This window comes from Sciurus vulgaris, assembly GCF_902686455.1.
Source record: "Sciurus vulgaris genome assembly, chromosome: 1".
Taxonomy (NCBI): Eukaryota; Metazoa; Chordata; class Mammalia; order Rodentia; family Sciuridae; genus Sciurus; species Sciurus vulgaris.
Window position 1 is genome coordinate 42,230,221 of NC_136461.1, and position 27,504 is coordinate 42,257,724.

At 38.2% G+C, this 27,504-nt stretch overlaps 1 protein-coding gene across 2 annotated transcripts in view; it reads left to right on the top strand.

Annotated features, from left to right (window-relative positions):
- The window catches only part of SCP2 (sterol carrier protein 2), a 124,682-nt gene extending 97,676 nt beyond the window's left edge, over positions 1 to 27,006 (top strand). For both annotated transcript variants that reach the window (XM_079142202.1, XM_079142203.1), the window contains 4 exons: positions 16 to 118; positions 13,257 to 13,386; positions 23,008 to 23,087; positions 25,982 to 27,006. In XM_079142202.1, the coding sequence (XP_078998328.1) occupies positions 16 to 118; positions 13,257 to 13,386; positions 23,008 to 23,087; positions 25,982 to 26,077 (409 nt within the window). In that variant the 3' untranslated portion in view covers positions 26,078 to 27,006. The remainder of the gene's footprint in view (positions 1 to 15; positions 119 to 13,256; positions 13,387 to 23,007; positions 23,088 to 25,981) is intronic.
- The last annotated feature ends 498 nt before the right edge of the window (positions 27,007 to 27,504 follow it).

The following is a 27,504-nucleotide window of genomic DNA, read 5'->3' on the forward strand; positions in this document are numbered from 1 at the left end:
GAACCTTTCTCCCAGTTCTCTTAGAACACATCAGATCGAGGCTGCTCCCACCAGTGCTGCGGGTGATGGATTTAAGGCAGATCTCATCTTTAAGGAGATTGAGAAGAAGCTTGAAGAGGTGAGACCTGTGTAAAATGTTACCAGTGGCTGACGTTGGGAAGTACACACGGGTTTCAAGTGGTGGCACAAGTTGAGAATTTATGTCATCTTGTTAAGTATTTAGTATGTTTTAGATTTCTGAGAGTTTAATTAAGGCTTCCTTGTAATTCTAATAAGAATGTATTTCAGGAATGTACAGATCTCCAGGTGGAGTTAAAGAACTAGAATAAATACTGTTTAAAATTATCACTCTTTTCTTAGTCTTTTGTCACAGAGAGATTCAGTTCTGGACAAAGTGTGTGTATAAAGGATGTTCTCATTTATTTTGGTGTAATTTCCTTCTGAATTAAAAAGATTTTACTTAGAATCATTCCAAAGAATAATATTTTAAATAATATTTAAATGAGCCTTTAAATGTATATGACATCAAAATTCTTTTTTAAAAGGAATCATTTGTATTTGATTTCTCTATTTTTCTGTACTGGAAGTTGAACATAAGACCTTGTACATGCTGGGCAAGCACTCTACCACTAAGTTATATCTCTGGCCCTTTTTATTTTGAGACAGGGTCTTGCAGGTTAACCAGGCAGGCGTTGAACTTGTGATTCTCCTGCCTCAGCCTCCCAAGTAGTTGGCTTTACTTTTTCAAAGTAATTTTTAATTAACTTTTTTTTTTTAATAAAGAATGATACTGATTTTTAAAAAACTCACTGTACAGAAACACACGAAATAAAAATTTTAACTGCCCCCATTTTACTACTAAGTTCACTGAAGTGTTAACAATGGTGAACATTCATTCAGACATCTCTCTCTGAATGTAAACTTAACAATTTTATATAATGAGGATCATACAGAATATGTTGGTTTTTTAAATTATACCATATATGCAGATATTTTTGTATAATTAGTTCTTGATAGTAATCATATAGAAGCAACCTAACAGTAAGATTACTCTCTGCTGACAGAATTAAATATTTATTTCATTGTTTTGAACTTAGAATTAAAATCTTAAAATCTTTAAATCTTAGGATTTCATTATTGATTTTAGTCTTGAGATCACGTAAGGTGCAGTTAGAGATACTATCACAATTCAAATTACGCATCTGATGTGAAGATCAAGGAGAACTGAAGTAAAAGGATTCAAAACAGTTTTAAAAATTGTTTTTAGATGTTGATAGACCTTTATTTTATTCACTTATAATATGTGGTGCTGAGAATCAAATCCAGTGCCTCACACATACTAGGCAAGTGCTCTACCACTGAGCCACAATCCCAGCCCCAAGGATTTAAAACTTTTTTATTTTTTATTGTTTGTTCTATTTAGTTATACATGACAGCAGAATGCATTTTGATTCATTATACACAAATGGAGTACAATTTTTCATTTCTCTGGTTGTACACGATATAGAGTCACACCATTTGTGTAATCATACATGTACATAGGGTAATGATGTCTTTCTCATTCCACCATCTTTCCTACCCCTTACCCCCACCCCCACCTCATTTCCCTCTACACAATCCAAAGTTCCTCCATTCTTCCCTTACCCTTTTCTGTACCCCCATCATGCATCAGCATCCACTTGTCAGAGAAAACATTTGACCTTTGGCTTTTTGAGATTGGCTTATCTTGCTTAGCATGATATTCTCCAACTCCATCCATTTCTCTAATTACTAGAGATGTTGAACATTTTTTTCATATATTTGTTGATCGATTGTATATCTTCTTCTGTGAAGTGTTCATTCAGTTTCTTAGCCCATTTATTACCTGCAAGTGCCATAATTCCATTCTTCTTTATGGCTAAGTAATATTCTATTGTGTATATATACCACAGTTTCTTTATCCATTCATCAATTGAAGGGCATCTTGGTTGGTTCCACAATCTAGCAATTGTGAATTGAGCTGCTGTGAACATTGATGTGGCTGTGTCACTGTAGTATGCTGATTTTAAGTCCTTTGGGTATAGGCCAAGGAGTGGGATAGCTGGGTCAAATGGTGGTTCCATTCCAAGTTTTCTTAGGAATCTCCATACTGCTTTCCAGAGTGGCTGCACCAATTTGCAATCCCACCAGCAATGTATGAGTGTACCTTTTCCCCCACATCCTCACCAACACCTGTTGTTGCTTGTATTCTTTTTTTTTTTAACATTTTAAAAAAATTTTTTAAATTTTTTAAAAATTTATTTTTATTGTAAACAAATGGGATACATATTGTTTCTGTTTGTACATGGAGTAACAGCAAACCATTTGCATATTCATAAATTTACATAGAGTAATGATGTTTGATTCATCCCATTTTTTTTCCTTCCCCCCCACCCCTCCCACCTCTCTTTTCCCTCTATACAGTCCCTCCTTCCTCCATTCTTATCCCACTCCCACCCCCCATTAAGTGTCATCATTCACTCATCAGTGAGATCATTCCTCTTTTGGATTTTTGAGGTTGGCTTATCTCACTTAACATGGTATTCTCCAATTTCATCCATTTGCCTGCAAATGCCATAATTTTATTATTCTTTACAGCTGAGTAATATTCCATTGTATATCTATATATACCACAGTTTCTTTATCCATTCATCAATTGAAGGGCATCTAGGTTGGTTCCATAGTCTGGCTATTGTGAATTGAGCAGCTATGAACATTGATGTGGCTGTATCTCTGTAGTGTGCTAATTTTAAGTCCTTTGGGTATAGGCGGAGGAGTGGGATAGCTGGGTCAAATGGTAGGTCCAGTCCAAGTTTTCTAAGGAATCTCCACACTGCTTTCCAGAGTGGCTGCACTAGTTTGCAGTTCCACCAGCAATGTATGAGTGTACCTTTTTCCCCACATCCTCGCCAATACCTATTGTTGCTTGTGTTCTTGATAATCACCATTCTAATTGGGGTGAGATGGAATCTTAGTGTAGTTTTGATTTGCATTTCTCTTATTACTGAAGATGTTGAACATTTTTTCATATATCTGTTGATTGCTTGTAGATCTTCTTTTGTGAAGTGTCTGTTCATTTCCTTAGCCCATTTGTTGATTGGGTTATTGGTATTCTTGGCGTAGAGTTTTTTGTTCTTTATATATTCTGGAAATTAGTGCTCTATCTGAAGTATGAGAGGCAAAGATATTCTCCCACTCTGTAGGCTCTCTCTTCACATTGCTGATAGTTTCCTTTGCTGAGAGAAAGCTATTTAGTTTGAATGTATCCCAGTTATTGATTCTTGCTTTTATTTCTTGTGCTATGGGAGTCCTGTTAAGGAAGTCTGATCCTAAGCCAACAAGGTGAAGATTTGGACCTACTTTTTCTTCTATAAGATGCAGGGTCTCTGGTCTGATTTCAAGGTCCTTGATCCATTGTGAGTTGAGTTTTGTGCAGGGAGAGATAGGGGTTTAATTTCATTCTGTTGCATATGGATTTCCAGTTTTCCCAGCACCATTTGTTGAAGAGGCTATCTTTTCTCCATTGCATATTTTTGGCACCTTTGTCTAGTATGAGAAAATTGTATTTATTTGGGTTTGTGTCCGTGTCCTCTATTCTATACCATTGATCTACCTGTCTATTTTGGTGCCAATACCATGCTGTTTTTGTTACTATTGCTTTGTAGTATAGTTGAAGTTCTGGTATTGCGATACCCCCTGTTTCATTCTTCCTGCTAAGGATTGCTTTAGCTATTCTGGGTTTCGTATTCTTCCAGATGAATTTCATGATTGCTTGCTCTATTTCTGTGAGGTATGTTATTGGGATTTTAATTGGAATTGCATTGAATCTGTATAGCACTTTTGGTAGTATGGCCATTTTGACAATATTAATTCTGCCTATCCAAGAACATGGGAGATCTTTCCATCTTCTAAGGTCTTCCTTAATTTCTTTCTTCAGTGTTTTGTAGTTTTCATTGTAGAGATCTTTTACCTCTTTGGTTAGATTGATTCCCAAGTATTTTATTTTTTTTGAGGCTATTGCAAATGGAGTTGTTTTCCTTATTTCCCTTTCAGCTGTTTCATCGCTTGCGTATAAAAATGCTTTAGATTTATGCGTGTTGATTTTATAGCCTGCTATTTTGCTGAATTCATTGATGAGGTCTAGAAGTTTTCTGGAGGAGGTTTTTGGATCCTCTAAATATAGAATCATGTCATCCACAAATAGTGACAGCTTAAGTTCCTCTTTTCCTATTCGTATCCCTTTAATTTCTTTAGTCTGCCTAATTGCTCTGGCTAGAGTTTCGAGGATGATGTTGAATAGAAGTGGTGAAAGAGGACATCCCTGTCTTGTTCCCGTTTTTAAAGGGAATGGTTTCAGTTTTTCTCCATTAAGAATGATGTTGGCCATGGGCTTAGCATACATAGCCTTTACAATGCTCAGGTATGTTCCTACTATCCCTATTTTTTCTAGTGTTTTCAGCATGAAGGGGTGTTGTATATTATCAAATGCTTTTTCTGTGTCAATTGAAATAACCATATGATTTTTATCCTTAAGTCTATTGACATGATGGATTACGTTTATTGATTTACAGATGTTAAACCATCCTTGCGTTCCAGGAATGAACCCCACTTGATCGTATTCTTGATATTAGCCATTCTAATTGAAGTGAGATGAAATCTTAGAGTAGTTTTTTGATTTGCATTTCTCTAATTACTAGAGATGTTGAACATTTTTTTCATATATTTGTTGATTGATTGTATATCTTCTGTGAAGTGTTTATTCAGTTCCTTAGCCCATTTATTGATTGGGTTATTTGTATTTTTAGTGTCAAGTTTTTTAAGTTCTTTATAAATTCTGGAGATTAGTGCTTTATCTGAAGTTTGTGTGGTAAAAATTTTTTCTATTCTATAGGCTTTCTCTTCAAATTATTGTTTCCTTTGCTGAGAAGAAGTTTTTTAGTTTGAATCCATCTCATTTATTGATTCTTGATTTTATTTCTTGCACTTTGGGAGTCTTGTTAAGGAAGTCTGGTCCTAAGCTGACATGATAAACATTTGGGTCTACTTTTACTTCTATTTGGTTCAGGGCCTCTGGTCTAATTCCTAGGTCCTTGATCCATTTTGAGTTGAGCTTTGTGCAGGGTGAGAGATAGGGGTTTAGTTTCATTTTGCTGCATATGGATTCCCAGTTTTGCCAGCACCATTTGCTAAAGAGGCCATCTTTTCTCCATTGTATGTTTTTGGCACCCTTGTCTAGTATGAGATAACTGTAGTTATGTGGGTTTTTCTCTGTGTCTTCTCTTCTGTACCATTGGTCCACCTGCCTATATTGGTGCCAATACCATGCTGTTTTTGTTACTGTTGCTCTGTAGTGTAGTTGAAGTTTTAGTATTTTCATACCTCCTGCTTCACTCTTTCTGCTAAAGATTGCTTTGGCTATTCTGGGTCTCTTATTTTTCCAAATGAATTTCATGTTGCTTTCTCTATGTCTATGAGGTATGTCATTGGGATTTTAATTGGAATTGCATTGAATTTGTATAGCACTTTTTGTAGTACGTCCATTTTGACAATATTTATTGTGCCTATCCAAGAACATGGGAGATCTTTCCATCTTATAAGGTTTTCTTTAATTTCTTTCTTTAGTGTTCTGTAGTTTTCATTGTAGAGGTCTTTCACCTCTTTTGTTAGATTGATTTCCAAGTATTTTAATTTATTTTTTTGAAGCTATTGTGAATGGGGTAGTTTTTATAGTTTCTCTTTCAGAGGATTCATCACTTATGAGTAGAAATGCATTAGATTTATGAGTATCGATTTTATATCCTGCTACTTTGCTGAATTCTTTTCTTATAGAAGTTTTCTAGTGGAATTTTTTGGATCCTCTAAATATAGAATCATGTCATCAGCAAATAGCGATAGTTTGAATTTTTCTTTTTCTATTCGTATCCTGTAGATTTCTTTGGTCTGTCTAATTCCTCTGGCTGGAGTTTCAGGGATGGTGTTGAATAGAAGTGGTAAAAGAGGGTATCCCTGTCTTGTTCCAGTTTTTAGAGTGAATGATTTCAGTTTTACTCCATTTAGAATGATGTTGACCTTGAACTTAGCACAGATAGCCTTTACAGTGTTGAGGTATGTTCTTGCTATTCCTAGTTTTTCTAATGTTTTGAGCATGAAGGGGTGCTGTATTTTATCAAGTGCGTTTTCTGAATCTATTGAAATGATCATATGATTCTTAACTTTAAGTCTGTTGATGTAATGAATTACATTTATTGATTTCCGAATGTTGAACCAACCTTGCTTCCCATTGAGTCAAAACTTTTAAGCTGTATATTTCACTCCAGCTAGAGACACAGAGATGCAAACACTGCATTTCATAATTCTCTATTGCAGGGCATAGCATCTAAGGTGATTACACTGTGGGTGGGAGGCAGCTGTCTTGTGAAAGGGCCCAGTATTTCCAGAATCTTCATAATGATCAGCAGCTTCCTGAGGTGGAGCAGAGCCAGAACTGACAGCTCCTGGAGGGTGGCACTGGCCCAGGAGCTGCAGGAAGTTCACTTGGTCGTCTTGTGGGGTTCTACCTACATGGGACTTTGGAGCCTGCTCTTCTCTCTTGCTCTTTCTTGGCCATAAATATAAATCCTTACCATCCATTTCAGTACATAGTATGTGCTTGCACATATGTGTCATAATTTATTTAACTAGCTTTCTATGATTAATATCAGGTTGTGTTTAAATTTTGAAAGTAAAACACTGCTGTAATAAATTTTCTTTTGCACTTGTCTTTGGATATTTATGCCAGAGTCAACTTCGTTTAATAATTAAAGGACAGAATTGTTGGGTAGTTAGATATATACATTTTGCATTTTAATAGTTTGCCAAAATCCCCACCAGAAAGAGGGTACTGGTTGATGGTCTTACTAACAATTCAGGAGAGTAACTGTTTTTCTTCATACTTTCTCTGATACTGTGTTGACTAGTTTAAAAAAAAAAAAAATCTTTGCCAACCTAGTAGGGAAAAAAAATCTCATGATTGTGTTTTGAATTTCTTTAATTGTCCACTGTGAAATGAGGGCTATGAGGGCTGAGCCTGATTTTATTTTTTCTTTTCTTTTTCTTTTTTTTAACCATAGTCTATTTAAAAATCAAATAAAAGGAGTAGTTTAGAGATTACCTAGTATGGGGTCTGAGGTATGGCCATAGATCAATCACTGAATACTTCATTATTGGGATTAACAAAGCAGTGCTGTTTTTATTTTGCAGTATGCTTTTAGCTTTGCGAATGTATGCCTCTTGCACCCATTTTAATTCCTTTCTCTTCCATAAACTCACCCCCACAGACCTTGTCCCCTGGTTTCTTTTCTCCTTCCCACGATTGTCAGTTTCCTCAGTGTTTGCAGCACTGGAAAGTGAAAGTCTTGGAATCTTTTGTCAATTCATGCATTTTCTGCGTTAGCAAAGGCTGCCTGGCAGGAGATTTTATTTCCACTTTTGTCTTTGTTAGCAATACTCCATTGTCTTTCATTGGATTCTGTTTTAATTTTTTGTCCCTATTAAGTTTACAACAGGACCTACTCCTTGACCTTTTGCCTACTCAGAACTACTTTTCTTCTCCTAAGGAGGCAGAACTTTCATAGTACTAATGATCTCCAGTTTCACAACTGTTTTCTTTTTCCCTTTAACTCTCTCTTCTCCTGCTTCATTTCCTTCCATATTCTCATTCCCACTTCAAATGAAAATGTTTTATTGACTAGGGGATGTGATTTTCTAAGAGTCAGTTTGTTCTCAGAAGTAGTACCAAGTACAGATTAATCTACATCTGTCTTAAGGAGGTGGGAGGGTAAGTAGAAGATTGCAGGAATTTCTCTTCGAGCATGCAGGTAGAATTTCTAAATGTTTACCAATGTTTCCTGCTCTAACTTGTCAGTGTCTGCTCATAGATGTATTCCTAGCCATTGTGCAAGCAGATAGCATGAATGCACCTAGAAATAGTCATTCAGGGGCCACTGGCCCCAGAGGAAATCTGGTTTTTGGGTGTCCTAGCACACCACACTAACATTATTAACTCCTTCTCTGAGGTCATCTCCACAGTGAGAGAAGACTCTAGGGAATGTGGAGAAGACTTTGAACTTTCTTCTAATTCCTGTTATGGTAGCAAATATTGCTCTGCTGTCATAGGCTCATGTTTGGAATTACTGATATAACCTACAGTTGTGGTACAGTGTGGTCAGATGGAAAGAGGAGCGAATGTGGGACTAAACCAACCTGTGATTGAATTCAGGTTTCACTACTGATTAACCTTGTGTTCCTGCCCCTCAGGGAACATTGTTTAGTGAAAAGAGAGACGTGGAAAATTTTTTTCAAGGAAAAAAATGACTGCTTAGGTGCATGTGCAGAGGGCCATCAGAATGTCTAGACAAAGAAGCCTTCCCAGAAGAATTAGCATGTGATCTGAGACTTGAATGATGAGGTCAGGGTGGGGAAGAGGAATAGGAGTTGAGGGGCTGTGGCTGTGGCTCAGTGGAAGAGCGCCTGCCTGCCTAGCATGTGGGAGGCGCTAGGTTTGGTCCGCAGCACCACATAGAAGAAAGGTCCATTGACAACTAAAAAATATTTAAAAAGTAAAAAAGAGTAAGGGTTGAGCATCATGGGACAAGGGGCATGAGTGAGGTGAGGGCATGGAAGCATAAGAGAACTTGGCACTTACGTTGAAAATGATCAGTATTGTTAGATCGTAAAGTCAGTGAGGGAGAGAAGGTGACTGGAGATAAAACAGACAAATATCCCTCAGCTCATGAACATTCCTTAATGATATAAAGACAGACCTCACCCTGTTGGCTAGGGGAGGCCATGTATGAAATTCAAGCCTTAAAGTGTTGATAGGTAACGTTAGAGTTAGGTTATGTTAGATGGATTGCTTGGCAGCAGTACAGAGGGTAGTCTGAAGGATTCTTAACCTTTATTAGCCTCAATTGCCTTTTCTACTTAATGAGTTAATATTAACGTCTACCCAGCACTTATTGGACTTTCTGAAGATTAAAGAAATAGAAATATAAAAGTACTTGAAAACTTTGAAGTCTCCCTCCCCAGTTATTAAAATTCATTTAAAACAGTTTGAGTGAACTCTGTTAAGGGAAACCAAAATAAAGTAATTTTTTTTACTTAAAAACTTGACTGATTTTTGGTTTTTTGGTTTGACTAGAAAATATTGGTGGTTAATTTCATAATACTCACATGTGAAAGATGCCTCCATGGCTTTTGAGATAAGTAGGCCTGGACTGTATGTTTTTAAGACAACTGCTTTGTCCTAAGACCCATGGTTGATTTCAGGTAGGCTTAGGGGTAATACGTATATATAAGAAAAAGATTGACACACCCAGTAGGATGACTAAAAAAAGATAACAATTAATGGTGTGAATGTGGAGAAATCAGAACTCCTCATTCATTGCTGGTGGGATTATTACATGGTGTAGCTACTTTAGAAATATTTTGGTAGTTCCTAAAAGAGTTAGACATTACCTATGACCCAGCAATTCTTCTATATCTACCTAAGAGAAATTACAACTTATGTACACACAAAAATCTTTTGCAAGGATTGTACATATAATCCATTGCAGGATTATCATTTTAAAAAGTAAAAACAACCATCAATGGATGAATAAACAAAATAAGCTGTATCTATATAGTGGAATATTATCTGACCATAGAAAGGAGTTAATACTGATTGATATACACTTCAACACGCACAAACCTTAAAAATGTTATACTAAGTGAAAGAAGCCAGTCACAAAAGACAGCACATTGGGCATGGTGGCACTCAGCTGTAATCCCAGCAACTCGATAGACTGAGGCAGGAGGATCACAAGTTCGAGACCAGCCTCAGTAACTTAGTGAGACCCTGTCTTAAAATAAAAAATAAAAAGGACTGGGAATGTAGTTCAGTGGTAAAGCACCTGTGGGTTTGATCCCCAGTACAAAAAAGAACCAAAACAGACAGACAAACCCACATTGTATGGTTCTACGAATGTGCAATGTCCAGAATAAGCTAATCTATGAAGACAGAAAGTAGATTCCTGATTTCCAGGGGTGGTGGGAGGAAAAGGGAGTGACTGAGAAAGGGTTCAAATTTCTTTTGGGGTTAATGAGAATGTTCTAAAATTAGTTATGTTGGTTGTACTTATTTGAATATGCTAAAAAAACTGAATTTTTACTTTAAAAGGGTAAATTTTAAGTCTTAAATAAAGAAGGTGGGAAATAAAAGCTAGTAGAAATAAGAGAACTTAAAAGGTAACCAGTTCAAAAATAAACGTAAAATATTTACTAGATTTCCTATGTATTTGTAGTAACCCAGCCATAAAATATATTACTAATAAGAGTACTATAAATACCTAAGAATAAACTTGGCAAGAAATGCTGAAAAGCCTCTGAGGGAGCTAGGAATATAGCTCAGTGGTGGAACATTTGTGTAGCACGTGTTAGGTCCTGAGTTCAAACTCCAGCACTGGGGGGTGGGGGCTAGGGGTAGCAGAACTTACATGGGGAAAAATGTTCTCTAAGGGACATTAAAGAAACATGAAGATATACCATGTTCGTGGGTGGAGTCACTTAATATTGTAAAGATTATTTCTGTCCCAGCAGATCCATATGTTCTATGTAATGGCATCTAAATTCAACTGCATTTGTGGGGAAGAACTAACTAAATGATTATGAAGTACACATGGAGCAAAAAATGTTCCCCCAAATCTAAGAATAGCCAAGAATATTTGGAAGATGGTGATTTTCTGTGCCTAAGAGTAAAATGCATTAAACATCTATAATAGTAGCATAGGATTAGCAAATAGATCATAGAATAAAATTACAACAAAAAATGCTAACATCCATCAAGCAGTTGTTCTGTGCTTTGTGGGTATTAATATGATTTAATTCTCATACAACTCTATGCAGGTACTTACTGTTTTATTTCCATTTAACGCATAAGAAAACTGAGATGCAGAGAGGTTTGCTTTAATAACTTGTCCAGGGTTATAGAAGTACATGGAAAAGCAGGAACTTAAACCTGCAATGATTCCCATATTCAGAGTTAGCAGAGTTTAATTCTAGGAATTTACCCATAAATGAGAGGCTATTAAAAATGTTGAGATATAAATCAAAACCACCCTAAGATTCCATCTCACCCCAATTAGAATGGTGATTATCAAGAATACGAGCAACAACAGGTGTTGGCGAGGATGTGGGGAGAAAGGTACACTCATACATTGCTGGTGGGGCTGCAAATTAGTGCAGCCACTCTGGAAAGCAGTGTGGAGATTCCTTAGAAAACTTGGAATGGACCCTCCATTTGACCCAGCTATCCCACTCCTTGGCCTATACCCAAAGGACTTAAAATCAGCACACTACAGAGATATAGCCACATCAATGTTCATAGCTGCTCAATTCACAATAGCCAGACTGTGGAACCAACCTAGATGCCCTTCAATTGATGAGTGGATAAAGAAACTGTGGTATATATATACAATGGAATTACTCAGCCATAAAGAATGATAAAATTATGGCATTTGCAGGCAAATGGATGAAATTGGAGAATATCATGCTAAGTGAGATAAACCAATCTCAAAAAGCCAAAGGACGAATGATATCGCTAATAAGTGGATGATGACACATAATGGGGGGGAGGGAAGGGTTAGTGTTAGGGTTAGAGTTAGGGTTAGGGAGGGGGGCAAGTATGGAGGAAGGAAGTACTGTATAGAGGGAAAAGAGGGGTGGGAGGGGTGGGGGGAAGGGAAAAAATAACAATGAATCAGACAACATTGCTCTATGTAAATTTATGATTACACAAATGATATACCTTTACACCATGTACAGAGAAACAACATGTATCCCATTTGTTTACAATAAAAAAAAATGTTGAGATATAAGAATATTATTCACAGCATTGTAATAAGATCTGAAGTTAGAATTAGCAAATTCTAACTAACAAGCAAAAGGGTACTGGTCAAATAAAGTGTCCTTTTATAGTTTTATATGTGGCCATTTAAAATTGTGTGGAAGCTGGACTGGGTGGGGTGTACCTGTAGTCCCAGCAGCTCAAAAGACTGAGACAGGAGCATCACGTGAGTCCAGTAGTTCAGAGCCAGCCTAGTCAACGTAGTGAGACCCCTTTCTAAATTAATAAATAAATAAATGAATAAATAAATGAATAAATAAATAAATAAATAAACTAAGATTATATGGCAGGATATTTGGTGACACAGTAATGAGAATAATTAAACAGAAAAGAGTACAAGACAGCATGATCCCTTTTTAAAAATGCACATACAGAGAAAAATGAAATTTATGCCAACTATGATTTTCTTTGATAAAATTATGGTTTGTATTTTATTTTTTTTGCTTATCAATATTTTATAATTCTTTCATAATGAAATGGGTTTATTCTCTAAGGAAAAGTACTTTCAATAAGATTATTGTGCTGCTTTTGTTTTTTAAAAGCTGGAGTAAGAGGTTGTGGTCATCCTTTCATTGCTTATCCTGCCAGCTGCTTCTGCAGTCCCTGTGTTTCCCTTATCCCTGTGTGTTGTCATGTGGTCATGAAGGATTGCCAGCATTTACTTTTCTGACTTCCTGGCTTTTATATCCTTGGTGCCTGAAACAATGTCTGACTTAATAAATGATTCAGGAAGGAAAGTTGAAGCAGAGCGGGAATGAAGGGGAAAAAGGAAACCCATCTGCAGAGGGGTTGATCTGAAGTTACGTTTTTATGTTTAGACCAGCTTTGTTCCCCAAGATCCAAAAATAAGTGATGAATGGTATATTACTTTTATAATTATTTATATTAATATAGGAAATAAATTATCCCACCCCAAAATCTTTGGCCTCACTTTAACTCTGATTGTAGGGAACCAAAATTAGATATAAAAGCATTAACCTACAGAAAGGGGGTGGGGATGCCTACATGTTAAGAGACCAGAGTGAATTGCACCCAAATTATTGAGTAAAATGAAGGGTGTTTCAGCAGAAAATGCTGGCACACCATCTTCCTTTCCCTTCCCCCAGTTGTGTCTGAAGAGCCATTTTTAACAGAAGACTTGGGAGATATGGGGATTGTTGCCTGGTTGCCTTTCTGATTTCTGGGTAAAAGATCCTGAGGGAGCTTGGGGACTGCCTGATGGCACAGTTGCTCACATCTTGTATAAACATTAATTTGCTTGGGGAGAAAGCCAGAGAAAGGGACTTAATGTAACTCCCAGTGTTATTTTTATTTCCAGGATGGGGAACAGTTTGTGAAGAAAATTGGTGGTATTTTTGCCTTCAAGGTGAAGGATGGTCCTGGTGGTAAAGAAGCCACCTGGGTGGTAGATGTGAAGAATGGCAAAGGATCGGTGCTTCCCAACTCAGGTCAGTGCAGCGGTGACTTGGTTTATGGGGCAATGACTGGTTCACAGAGGTGGTAAGCTGGGAAAACTGGAGTCTACTTTGTTATACCCCCCAAAAGTGCTGGCTTTAGAGTTACAGGACCTCATTAAAGAACCATTGAATCTCGGGTATAGGAGTAGATCAAAGCTGCCTCTTCTCAAGATTGCTCAACCACAGAGCTGCCAGTTGTAGGCTTTGGAATTAAATAATCTTGGGTTGGGGACCTGGCCCTGCCACTCTGATTCTGACCTTGGACCAGTTATGTCACTTCTCTGAGCCTTGATTTTCTAATTTGTAGATGGGCATAGTGTTGATGTAAGGGTTAAGAGTATTCTTTTAATTAGCCTGTAAAGAACATGGTCCAGTGAGTGCATGGTTATATGGCCTTGGAAGAATGACTTTCCTTACTATGTCCACTTCTTGTCCAAACCCTTCTTGAATTCATTCCAGTCAGCTTTTGTCCTGATCAGTATCCTAAATCTATCCTTGCCAAAGTCACCAATAGCCACCACCTTGCTCAATTCAGTGGTTAATTTCCCACCCTCGTGATGTTATAATTCCAGGTCTTCCTCTTCCAGATTGCTCCTTCCTGGTCTCTCTTTGCTAAATTCTCCTTGTCTCTCAAGTTCATGAGTGTCACAAGGCTTAGTTCTATTTCATTCACTCCCTGGGGATCTCATCTAGTTTCATGCTTAAAAACAATCTATGCTGATGATTCCCAGATGTAGGTGTTTAGCATGGACCCAGCCACTGAACTCCAAGGGGTTTATCCAGCTGCTTAATTGACAAGTTTTCTAGGACACCTGACTTAGGGCATTTTCTGCTACTATAACAGAATATCACTGTCTGGGTAACTTACGAACATTGGAAATTTATTTAGCTTATGGTTTTGGAGACGGGAAGTCCAATAATGAGCAGATGCATCTGGTGAGAACTTTTCTTACTGCATCATAATATAGTAGAAGGTCAAGTGAGTGTGCATCAGACAGAAAGAGGGGAAGGGAGGAGAAGGGTGGGACTGAACCCTTTTTTCAGGAGCCCAGTCCTGCAATAATGGCATTACTCTGTTCATGAGGTCAGAGCCTTCTTGGCCTACTCACCTCTTGAAGGCTTTGCCTCTTAATGTTGTTATAATGGCTATGAAATTTTTAGAGGAAACATTCAAACTATAGCAATACCTAGAAGATATGTCAAAGTTAACAGGTATGAAACTGAACCCCTGGTCCTTCTCCTGCCATGTATGCTCCTCCCACTGTGCTCATTTGTTCTACTGGTTCCTTAGTCCAAAAGCTTTAAGTCATCCTTGACTCCTGCTTTCTCTCACACTCCACAGTCTAACCCAGCAACAAATCTGGTTTTCTACTCCTACCACCTGGTCTAGCTGTCCCCTAGTTTTGCTCCGGGCTTCTATCCTTGGCCCCCAGAGGTTCTGCACACGCTAGCAAGAGTGATCATTTTAAAACTCAAGTCCAGTTTTAACCCTCCTTTGCTTAAAACCATATGATGGCCTTCAACTCATTCCAAGTAAACACAGAGTTCCTACAATGGCACCCCATGATCTGGCCCCAGTTTTTTGGTCTTGGTATATTCTCCCTCACTTTACTTCAGTAACACTGGCCTACTTGCTATTCCATGAATGAATGTTCTCAGTTGGTGGGGGTATTTCTACTCTCTGTTCCCTCTTCTTGGAGTTTTTTCCCCCCAGGTATCCTCTTGGCTCTTTAGGCAGTTTCCTTCAGATCTTTGTCCAAGGGGCCCTTCCTTAATCACCCTTTTAAAAATCATACCCTGTTGCCATTCCCTATTGTGATTTTTGGACTTATTTTTTTCCATAGTATTTGTCACTCTATGATATGCTATATAATACTTTTTTACTTATTTATTTATTGTTCATTTCTCCCATGTGAACTGTAATCCCTGAAGGCAGAGCTTTTTGCCTGTTAGGTTCATTGCTATCTTTCTAGTGCCTAGAATAGTACCTAAAATGTGGTAGGCCTTCAACAATCTGTATGTTCAAATAACTTAATGAATGCATGAAGGCGCTTTACTCAGTGGTAACTATATCACACTATTAAATTTCTCTTGTTGGAGAGGGTTTAGTGTAATTTAGAAATGTGATAGATTGGGACCAGCTTTTTGAAGGGTATAAAGGGCCATAATAGGAACTTTGAAAGTTATTTGATGTATAGTCAATCCATTGAAGTTTTTTATATAGAAAAAAGTGAAAGAGCTGTGTTTTAGAGGATGAAGCTGGTGCTTTGGACCTGATGAACTGGAAAGAGAGTGATCAGAAGCAGAGAGAACAGTTAGAATGGATATCACCACTAAGTGAGCAGCATACTGTGGCAGTGAGCAGAGAAGTGTTGCTGGAGGGTTGACGCGGGGTTATTTGAGGTGAAGCTGATGGGACCTGGAGGCTGTGCAGAAGAAAGGGGTCTGTCACAGATGATAGTGCTTCATTATTGATACATTATTTAGGGAGGTCCTGCAGGAGACCTCCCTAAAATCAGGGGCACAGGTGCAAGTGGAAGGAGGGTTAGCCTTAGCAAGGTGGGATGGATACTTCTTTCTCTGCAAGGATGCTTACATATTCAGGGGCACTTCAAGGGGAGAGCAGGTTGACAGAGCTCCTGAAATTGAGTGTAGAGCTTGGAAGCAGTAGGAAAAGTTAAGAACATTTTATGTGTGCGGTTGATAAGGAATCAGTGAGAGGATAGAGAAGGAAAAGCTGAGCAGGGATAAGGGCCTCCATCTGGTGTGGGCAGTGTGACTTTGTGGTGAAGATTCCTGACTTACACAGTCTTTTTTGTTTTCCCCCAAAATGAGCAGACAGAAAAAGACTCTATGCATTCTGTGAGCTGCCCCTCTAAAGTGCAGGAAGAAAAGCTAAAGCTTAATCTGAATTTTAGCTTTTAGAAATAGAAAGAGCTTTGGGAACTATAAGAGGGGCTTTTTTTGTGTGTGTGGGACTAGAAGTTAGTAGTTGCATAGAATTATATTCTGATATTTCCCAACAAATGTTAAAGGTGATTTTGAAATTCTTCTTCTTTCTTCTGTTTTGAAGTTTTTGGTTGGTCATTTGTCATGAAAGGTAATTTGCTTGTGGAATGATTTCAGAAAAGCCTTGTTCCTGCAGAGACTTTTCTTATATGCTCTCTCCATATTAGGTGCTGAAGAGATCTTACCTTGGGGCAGGGTAATTTCTACTGAAACTGACACCTATTGGCAGTCAGTAGTGGTGTTAAAATATGAACTTAACCAGTAAAAGTGACCTCAGGAAATTGCCAGCTCCTTGTACATCCACCAACAAATGACCATTTGTTAGACATTAGCCATGTTAAAGCATCACTAACTTGTCCTAGTTTGAACTGGCATCTTAAGGAGAATTGCTAATTCTTCTGGTGTGTACGTAGGGCTTGGAGGTTTACTTCTTGTTAGTGAAGTAAAACTAATTTAAATGTATTTCATTTGCTTTTACTGTGAGAGCTTGGTGATGATTATATTAAGGACTTGTAGATTTTGTGCATGTTCCATAATCTTTTCTTGCTTTCTGGGTACCTGTTATTATCTTCTCCACCAGTTCTGCCCTTCCCTCATCTCTACTGAAGTGATTCACATGGCGTATCTCCAAGAAGCCAACTTTGATTTATCTAACATGACATAGTACTCTTGCATTTCTTTATTCTGCCTTCCTAGCACTTGAGTTCTCAACCTTATCCTTTTATGGACAACATGACAGAGAAAGCCCCATGGTCTTCTGAGCCTTTGGAGACATTCTGGCCTTGGTTTAGTTTAGGTCTTGGCTCTGTCCCTTACAAAGTACATATCTTCCTTGAGCCCAGTTGTCTCATTTAGAAAATGGGTGAAAATAATTTCTACCTTTAAAAACTGTGTGGGGATTAAATAAAATAGGTAAAGCACCTAGTTTTGTAAGTGCTTGATAAATCTGTGCTTCCATCCCGTTCATGTGTTAAATACTGATTAGTTTGAATTCTTAGACTTGTCAGCTAAGCCCAAAAGGACTTGGAGTACTGGGAAAACATGTGGGATTTGTCAGATGCTGATGAATTGGTGAAGGACCAATCAAAACTAAGTTGAGGAATTCTGTTAGTCAACTTTTTGTCACTGTCCAAAATATCTGGCAAGAACAAATTTAGAAGAGGAAGTATTTTGGCTTATGGCTTCAGAGGATTCAATCCATGGCCAGCTGGCTCCATTTCTTTAGGCCTGGGGTAAGGTGGCACATAATGGTGGAAGACATGGCCCAGGAAGCTGCTCACCTCATGGCAACCAGGAAATGAGAAAGAGGGGTGGCAGAGGGACTGGGAGAAGATAAACCCTTCTAGGGCACACACAGTGACCTACCTTCTCCAACTAGGGCTCACCTCACAGTAGTCCATCCAGCTATCGATGGATCGATTAATCCACTGATGAAGTCAGAGCCCTCATGACCAATCATTGCCTAAAAACCCCACCTCTGAACCTTGCTGCATTGGGGATTATGTTTTCCACATAAGAGTTTGGGGGACATTCCAGACCCGAACTATAACAGGAGTGCTTGCATCCTTCCTATAACCAGAGTAAGCAGTAGAACACAGGAGTATGAGCTTTGGCAGCAGGAAATCTGCTGTGTGATCTTGGGCAAGTTATTTGACTTCTCTGACTCTTAGGATTGTTATTAAGATCAGATGAGGCCAGGTATGTGAACTGCTTAACATAGTGAGAGGACTGTAAATGTCAGTATTATAGCAACAACAGATTTCATCCGCACCCCAGGTCACCCTTCAGTGACTAGGAGTCCTTTCTTGGAATATTAGAAACAGGCCCAACTATCTCAGTTTGTTAGCTTTTCCCTTCCTTCTCTTTGATATATATCTGCAATAGAACTGATTTTCTAGACTGTAAATTCCTTCATTTGTAAGGCTTCAAACCTTCTTCCCCCTATAATAAGAGAAACTTTCATTGGTCGCTAAGGCAGAATGACCTTTGAATTTCAGTCTTTTAGGAACTCTCCCTGAGTTGTAAGACATATAATGAAAACATTTTTTCTCTCTCTTGCTAGTTATTTAATAGTATGGGCATGCTGTGCTTTAATAGTTTACCTCTGTCTCTTTTATTAAGGCACAAGTTATCTGAACCATTTATCAATTACTTTCTATATGGGAGGCATTCTTCAGTAGCCTGGGGACATGGCAGTGAAAAAACTGATGAGGCCCTACCCCCTTGATGTTTTCATTCTCCTGGACAAATACAGGCAGAAAACACATGTGTAATAAGTAAGGTGGTTTCAGAAAAGTACGGGGAATAAAAAGTAGAATAGAAAATAACTTGGTTTTGGGCAGTGGTCTACTTTAATTTAAACTAATCCTTAATGAGGGGAGTCAGGTGTTAGAGCACTATTGTTATGTTGGTTGGTTGCCTAAAATATTGACTGCTGAAGAAACTGGTTTCTTAGTGAATTTTTCCTTTTGCATTTGACACCTTGTATTAGCCCAAGGTAAACATGGCCGATTTAGTAATGAGATATTAGTCCTTGTTTTTTGTCTGTCATTTTACTTTGATGATATTTCACATTTTAAAATGTTGTATTATTTAAGCAATGTACACCTGGCATGAAAAAATTAGAAAAAAATAAAGTAATAAAATGAAAAAAGTACTCCAGAATTCTACCATGTAGCCCAGGAATTGGTGAATATGCCTTTGGACCAGATCTAGCCCACCACCTGTTTCTTTTTTTTCTTCTTTGTTTTGGTAATATTTTTATTAAATTCTAGCCTGTGGTAAAAGGCATAAATCTGAAGTGTACACTTGATGAGTGTTTGCAGATGCATACACCTCCCAGGTCAGGATGGAGGAAGGATGTTGCCAGCATTCCAGGAGCCTCGCCCAGGCCCTGCCCATCACCATCCATCCCCTGTCATCCCCTATTCTGAATCCTTCACCACAGATTGATTTCATTTATTTTGGAAATTCGTATAAATGAAACCATACAATATTTACTCATTTTTAAGTCTGCCTTCTTTCACTAGGCAGTGTAAGATTTCAGTATTATGGTTGCATGTAGCAGTAGCTTGTTTTTACTATGAATGCCCTAGAATTTATTTATTGTATGGTTGTTTCTTTATATTGTTCCCATCTTGGAGGCTTATTCATAAAACTGTTCTGAACATTATTTGTCTTTTAATGGATCTGTTCTCATTTCCAATGGGCATAAATACAGGGGTGAAAATGATAGGTTATTAGGCTCAAGGTGGTCAACCAGGTTTTTAAGGTTGATACGCTATTTTATATTCCCTTCCACTTTATATGAGAGTTTCAGTTCCATATTTTTGATAGTACTTGATACTGACAGGTTTTTTTTAAAAAAATCATGTTCATTGAGGCATAATTTTTATAGAATAAAATCAACTTTAGTTGGACAATTCTTTGAAATGAGACAAATGCATAGTTGTGTAACCATTACCAAAATTCAAGATATAGAATATTTCCACCACCACCCCCAGAATGTGTCCTCATGTCCCTTTGTAGTCAGCCCCCTCCTCCTGCCCTCAGGTGCTGGCCAGGACTAATTTGGTTTCTGTCCCTGTAGTTTTTTGCCTTTCCTGTCACACAGATTGGATGATAAAGGCATAGCTTTTGAAGCCTACTTCTCTCACTGAGATTTATGCACTGTTGCATGTACATCATCAGTAGTGTCTCTGTTTTCCTGAGTACTCTATCTCTTCACCAGCTGAAGCACATTTGGGTTTTTTCCATCTTTGGGCAATTACAAATGAAACCACAATAAACATTCACATACGGGTTTTTGTGTGTTTAGGTTTTTGGTAAATACCTAAGAGTAGGGTAGCTAGTTCATGTGGTTTGTTTATGTGTAGCTTTATGTGAAACTTCCAGACTGTTTTCCAAAGTACCTGCACCTCTAGTATTGGATTGACTTTTTAGTTGCTCTGCATTCTTTCTAGCACTGGGTGTGCCATATATATATTACTTGGGGACCCTATTTAACACTATGCCTATTGTCATTGCCCCCCCCTTTTTTGGGGTACTGATAATCGAACCCAGGGGTGCTTAACCACTGAGCCACATCCCCAGCCCTTTTTTATATTTTATTTAGGGACATGGTCTCATTGAGTTGCTAAGTGCCTTACTAAGTTGCTGAAGCTAACCTTGAACTTGAGATCTTCCTGCCTTAGCCTCCCGAGCCACTGGGATTATAGGTGTACGCCACTATGCACAGCTCATTGGCCCATTTTTTTAAATTAGATTTTATGTTTTTTTTAAATTTATTTTTATTGTAAACAAATGGGATACATGTTGTTTCTGTTTGTACATGGAGTAACAGCATACCATTTGTGTAATCATACATTTACATAAGGTAATGGTGTTTGATTCATTCCATTATTTTTTCCTTCCCCCCACCCCTCTTTTCCCTCTATACAGTCCCTCCTTCCTCCATTCTTGCCCCCCTCTCACCCCCAATCATGTGTCATCATCCGCTCATCAGTGAGATCATTCGTCTTTTGGATTTTTGAGATTGGCTTATCTCACTTAGCATGATATTCTCCAGTTTCATCCATTTGCCTGCAAATCATTGGCTCATTTTTGTACTGGATTATCTAAGCTTTTCTAACTGAGTGGTAGGAGTTCTTTCTGTTTTCTTTTTTATTTAATTTAATTTAATTTATTTATTTATTTTTAAAATTTTAATTGAAAATCATAAATTTACATAGGGCAATATTGTTTGATTCATTCTGTTATTTTTTTCCCTTCCCCCCACCCTTCCAACCCCTCTTTTCCCTCTATACAGTCCTTCCTTTCTCCATTCTTACCACCCACCTTATCCCTAACCCTAAACCTAACCCTAACCCTAACGCTAACCCCTCCTACCTCCCCTTATATGTCCTCATCCGCTTATCAGCGAGATCATTCATCCTTTAGCTTTTTGAGATTGGCTTATCTCACTTAGCATGATATCCTCCAATTTCATCCATTTGCCTGCAAATGCCATGATTTTATCATTCTTCATGGTGGAGTAATATTCCATTGTATATATATGCCACATTTTCTTTATCCATTCATCAACTGAAGGGCATCTAGGTTGGTTCCACAATCTGGCTATAGTGAATTGAGCAGTTATGAACATTGATGTGGCTGTATCTCTGTAGTATGCTGATTTTAAGTCCTTTGGGTATAGGCCAAGGAATGGGATAGCTGGGTCAAATGGTGGTTCCATTCCAAGCTTTCTGAGGAATCTCCATACTGCTTTCCAGAGTGGCTGCACTAATTTGCAACCCCACCAGCAATGTATGAGTGTACCTTTTTCCCCACATCCTCGCCAACACCTATTGTTGCTTGTTCTGTTTTCTGAATACAAGTGGTTTGTCAGATATATATGAATTGCAAATCTTCTCCCCCTCTGTCTGCCACCTGTTTTGAAAATAGTTTTATTGGAACCCAGCACACATTTGTTTGTGGATTATTTGTAATGCTTTTGCACTACACAGGCAGAGTTGAGTAGTTGTGATAGAGACTTGGTGACCCACAAAGCCTAAAATATTTAGTATCTGATTCTTTACAGAACACATTTGTTAACCCTGGATCTAGATAACTATATTCATTTACTTTTACTGCATAATAAGTTATCACAAAATTAGAAGCTCAAAATAATATGCACATTAATTGTAGATGTTCATGGGTAAGGAGGCTGAGGACAGCCTCACTGGGTCCCCGCATAGGGTCACACAATACTGCGATCAAGGTGTTGGACAGGGCCAGGCCCTCTTCTGGAGGCCTAACTGGGGAAGGTTGGCATCCAGGGTCACCCCATTTATTGGCCTTTCCTATGGCTGTGAGAATGGCAGCGTTAGTATTTTATTGGCTCCAGACCAGAGTTCCCCCAGCTCCTGAGGAAGCATGACCCTCTCTGTGGAAAGGTCATTGGTGACAGCTAGTTTATTGAAAGCCAGCAGGAGGCACTAGTGAGTCTGCTAGCAAGATGGAGGCTTACATAACATAGGAAAAATTACTGGACTGCCACTCCCTCACAGTTACCATATTCTTTTATCTAGAAGCAAGTCACAGGTCCTACTCAAACTGGAGAGAAGGGGATTACACAAAGGCATTAGACAAGAGGCAGGGGTCATGTGGGTCACCCTAGGTCTGTCCACAGTAACTATCCTAATACATTGCTGTCTAAGTTAACAGATGTTTTTTTTTTTTTTTTTTTCTATCCTAATATATTTGGATACTGTTTTTAAGCAGAAATGGGATTCGTTCATTTTGTAACTGGCTTATATAGTAAAGTCATGTGTCATATAGCTTGAAAACTTTTTCAAGTCAGTAAGTCTGGATCCACATCATCCCTTATAATGCCTGCATTATATCCCATTGTATGACTATACCATAATTTACTTAATTAATTCCCTTTGTTAGATATGGAGGTTGCTTATGGTTTTGCACATCTTACTAGTCTGCCATAGAAGTGTAGGTGAATGCCCATTTATTTCCCCATGCTGCTTCAGACTGGTATGATTCTGTTGCTCTTGATTAAAATGTGTATGTGAAACTGAACCTTTTCTTTTCTCCTTCACGTCTCTGTTTTAGATAAGAAGGCTGACTGCACAATCACCATGGCCGACTCAGACTTACTGGCTTTAATGAGTGGTAAAATGAATCCTCAGTCGGTGAGTTTGATGGAGTTTATGTCCTGCTACTAAGTGGATCTTTTAGCCCTTCCCACTTAACCTCCTGCCTAAACTGCAAAGTAGTCAAACACACAAAACTCAGTGTTTTCTGAAATGTTCATCTAAAAAATGACAGACACGTATGGAGTGAGCTGTGTGCCAGACATCCTGTCCTGTGTGCCAGAAGAGTAGGAGATAGTTCCCATACTCCGGGCAGTCACAGTCTGGAACACGACAGGTCTGTAAAAGAACAACTGTGACCAAAATCCAAGGTGCCACACCTGGCTTGAGGTCACTGGAGAGGGTGGAAGAAGGAGCAGCCTTGTGTTCTAGGCCATCAAGGGAAGCCTCACAGAGGAAACAATACAGAGTGGGCCCCCAGGATGACAGTGGGGAGTCACAGTGCACAGTGGAGAGGAACAGCGTTCCCAGGGAAGGGAGGGCGTGTTGAGAACTGACAGGATCTTCTACATTTTGTGTCTTTGCCCATGTTCTTCTTTTCTCTGAACTGTCCTTCCCTAATGGCCTCCTTGTCTTTTGAAATTAGCTCAGGTGTTTACAACCTTGTTTACAGGTTGTTGGGGAGAGGTAGCAGTCCCTCTTCTGAACCACTTATTGGGCTGCTAGCTTAGCACTTACCATGATGTATTAGTCATTACGTGCCTGTCCCTTCCCATTAGACTGTGAGTTTCAAAGGACAAATACATCTTATTGGTCTTTATGTTTCTAGAACTTTACAATGCCTGATACTTTTAGGGTTTATAAACAATTGTTGGGTTAAATTTTGTCTAAAATGTATTTATAACTTGTTTGAATCTTCCTGGTCCCCAAATGATCTATGGTCTCTTTATAGTCAGGTGGCACAATATTGAACAGACTGGACAAGCTGAACTTTCTGTCAACTTGATACACTGACAAATAACAACAACAAAAAACTAAGACTTTTTTTTCATTGTAACTTAATTTTTTTTATTGCCTGAGCTTTCTTTGTTTCAGGTCTTGTTCCTGTTGTTCCCTGGTAATTCATAAGATTGGCTCATACAACCAATTCTGACTCCCACTTGTATTCCTTTTTAAATGCCTTTTCTAAGCAACTGAGCATATTATTGATGCCTTGATTGAGAGATGTGCCTTTGTGCTGTTTCAGCTGAATCCACCCCATTGGCTTTGACATTTCCACCCACAGAGCTTGCTCCAGAAACCTGGACGAAACGGAGGCCACCAGTACAGGAGTTGGCTGTCATCCTCCTTCCCAGCCGCTGTTCCCAGTCCCAGGGCATGCTGTCCACAGCCTTGGCAGGGTGCTCAGACTTCACACATCTGCTGCCTTCATTTCCTCAGTTTGTCCATGTCCTGCCTATTTGGGGGGACAAGGTGTCAGCTTATTTTCATTCAGCACCTGTTAGCACCCAATGGAATTAAAGATTAAAATGGCAGACATTTCTATTAATGTGCTAATGGCCTTCCCTTATGCTCAGTAGAGGATTTGACTGGAAATCATTAAATGCAATGGAAATTCTACTTTCAGTGTTTGGCTACAGTTGAAACAAAGCAATGTGCTCTCCAGCCTAAAAGCACACATGAAGAGCACCTAGGGGCCAGATTAAAGTGATCCTTATGTTTGGGTTCTCTAAAGGGAGAGATTCATGTTTTCTCTATTAGTTTAAAAAAAAAAAAAAAGTCATTTTATTTTTTAACTTAGAAAAAGGGAAGATGATATACTACGGCTGGTCCATATTTCTAAATGACATATGTTAAATATATTGTGTCTGAGAGAACTGACCTTTAAGTCATCAGACAGAAGGCTTTGTGCCATATAAAAAGGGAAATATTTAGTTTGTCCAGACAGAGGAGGAGGGGACAAAAAAAAAAAAAAAAAAAAAAAAAAGGAATTAGTCACCCTTACCAGGAGGTATAGAGAAACAGAGCAAAGGTCTTCTCTCTTTAATGTACTTGTGTAAAAGCTAAGATTATCAGAAGAAACTTTTCTCATCTAGCTCTTCCTTACTTCAGGAATTGGGTTGAAAGACTGAGATCATGTCAGGGAAATCATGCTGCAGTCCCAATTTTGCTCTTTCTCATGAGTCTTCCCAGGATTTTATTGCACGGTAAATTTTGCAAACGTTGTGTGATCTAATCCCAGGCCTTGTTAAATGAAACAGATCATGGCCCCACCCTTCAGAGTGGTCTAATCCTTCTCACTGAGCCAGAGAGTAATTTGAGCAACTATCAGCAGGCAGCCTGTCCTCTTTGAGGATGGAGAATCCATCCTTTATTGGGAGAACAAGGAGCAGAACAGTTGGTGGCATTTCATCTATGTGGTATTGAATCCCAAGAGTTTCCAAATGTGTTTTTTAAGAAATATTTTTAGGTGTAGATGGACATAATACCTTTATTTTATTTATTTATATGTGGCACTGAAGATCGAACCCAGTGCCTCACAAATGCTGGGCAAGTTGAGTACTGAGTCACAACTCCAGCCCTCCAAATGTGTTTTGAGTGTGCTTTTTTTCCCCAGCAGTACTGAAAATTTCAGTTTGTATTTCCAACCCATATGTAATGTTTTTAAATGAAATTTATCTGGTATGAATCTTCTTTACCTAATATTGAGAAAAAGTACCACCTTTGAGTAAGGTAGGTATAGACAAGACTCCATTTTGAAAACAATATGTCTGGGGACAACGTTTCTACCAACCCTCTCTCTATGTAAAGCATGGCCTTCACACATTCTTCTATCTGAGTATTCTGGTTCTATGTCTATTCCAAAAAACCAAAGGTTGTATTTTGGGTAAAGTTACATGATGTGGATAAAAGATCTCAGGATGGATAGTCTAGAAACATTAGCAATCTCAAAACAAAAACCACCAAGTAATAAGTATTTTTTCATCTTACAGGCCTTCTTTCAAGGCAAACTGAAAATTACTGGCAACATGGGCCTGGCGATGAAATTACAAAATCTTCAGCTTCAACCAGGCAAAGCTAAGCTGTGAAGAATTCCCTTTGGCAACTTTGGAAAATCAAGATGAGATATATAGATATATATCCACATATTTCATTGTCAGAACTTAGACTGAAACTACACATTGGCAAATAGCATGAGACAGATTTGTTAAATGGGTGTGACCAATTGTGTTTTTCTGAAGTGCTTGGTAAACAGAGCCTGATGGGGTCCTACTGCTGTTTGGAATTGCATACAACTGTGCATGACAAAGTTAATATGGTAATTATGATTTGGGGTAAATTAGTTTCAGAATAAAATTAGGAACAGTAAAATCTAAAAACTATGTAAACAAAAGCTGTCATTTTGCTTAAAAGTATATTTAAGGATTATTCTGCTAAAGATTCAGTGTAAGTTTTTCTTGGAAGAACTAGGGAAGAAACAGAATAGCGGTAGCTGACCAGTAAATAGTGTTGTGCACTTAATGACCTGTATCAGTTTCTTACTAATAATTAAAATTCTGTACTGGGATTTAAAAACAAAACAAAACTTGTAAACTTTTGCATTTCATGCCATCAGAAATGTTTATTTTCTTCCCAAATAAAGTGATAGAATCAGAGCTTGCGGAGGGGAAGAGGGATTTATAGCTGAACATAGGACTATTTTTAAAGTAAAAATATTTGTAAATGGGTTTCTTTCTTGAAAAATCAGGGTATTAGAGTCATAAAATACTGTTGCTAAAAATAATTGAAAAAAGTTTAATTTTAGATGCACAGTTTTCAAATTATTATCTCATATTTTTAAGTTTATAAAGCTCTCAGCTTTTTATCATAATTTTCCTTTTTCATGTTTGGTTAATTATCTGCATTTATCTTCCTGGTTTTTCTAATTCTTATGTTATTTCTTATATCTTAGATATGGAGTAAATATAATTCTTTTGGAAGAATGTTTAATAGAAAATTAAAATAATTCTTGCTGATCTCCTTTGTTCACTGTGTAAGTTCTTTCTGCTCAGGGTTTTCTAAGTGATGGAGTATAAAGAGAAACCTTGGGGGTTTATGAGTGAATGTTTCTGGACAGTGCTTGCTGGGTGCCTTGACACAATGACCAGTTCTTGGTTAGGGAGTCATTGTGGGGTCGTGGGAAGAGCACCAGACCAGGGTCAGGAGACTTGCTTCTCTTAAGTTAAACAGCTGCTGACCTATTTTCTAAACTGTTCAAGGAAGGGATTTAAGTAAATGATCCCTGAGGTTCCTTCTACTATGATAATCCTGAGTCTACACTTTAATTTAGCAGCTTTATCTTCTGAAACTTTATTGGTTTTAGAAAGTAATACATTTAGAGCAGCCTTGGATAGTGGGGAAACTTTGGGGCCCATTGGATGTGGGTTTTGGTCCTAGCTGTAGCTCTTAAATAGCTTTGGGACTGTGAGTTAATAATAAGTAAGGACTCTAAGCCTGTTTCTCCCTGTAAAAGATG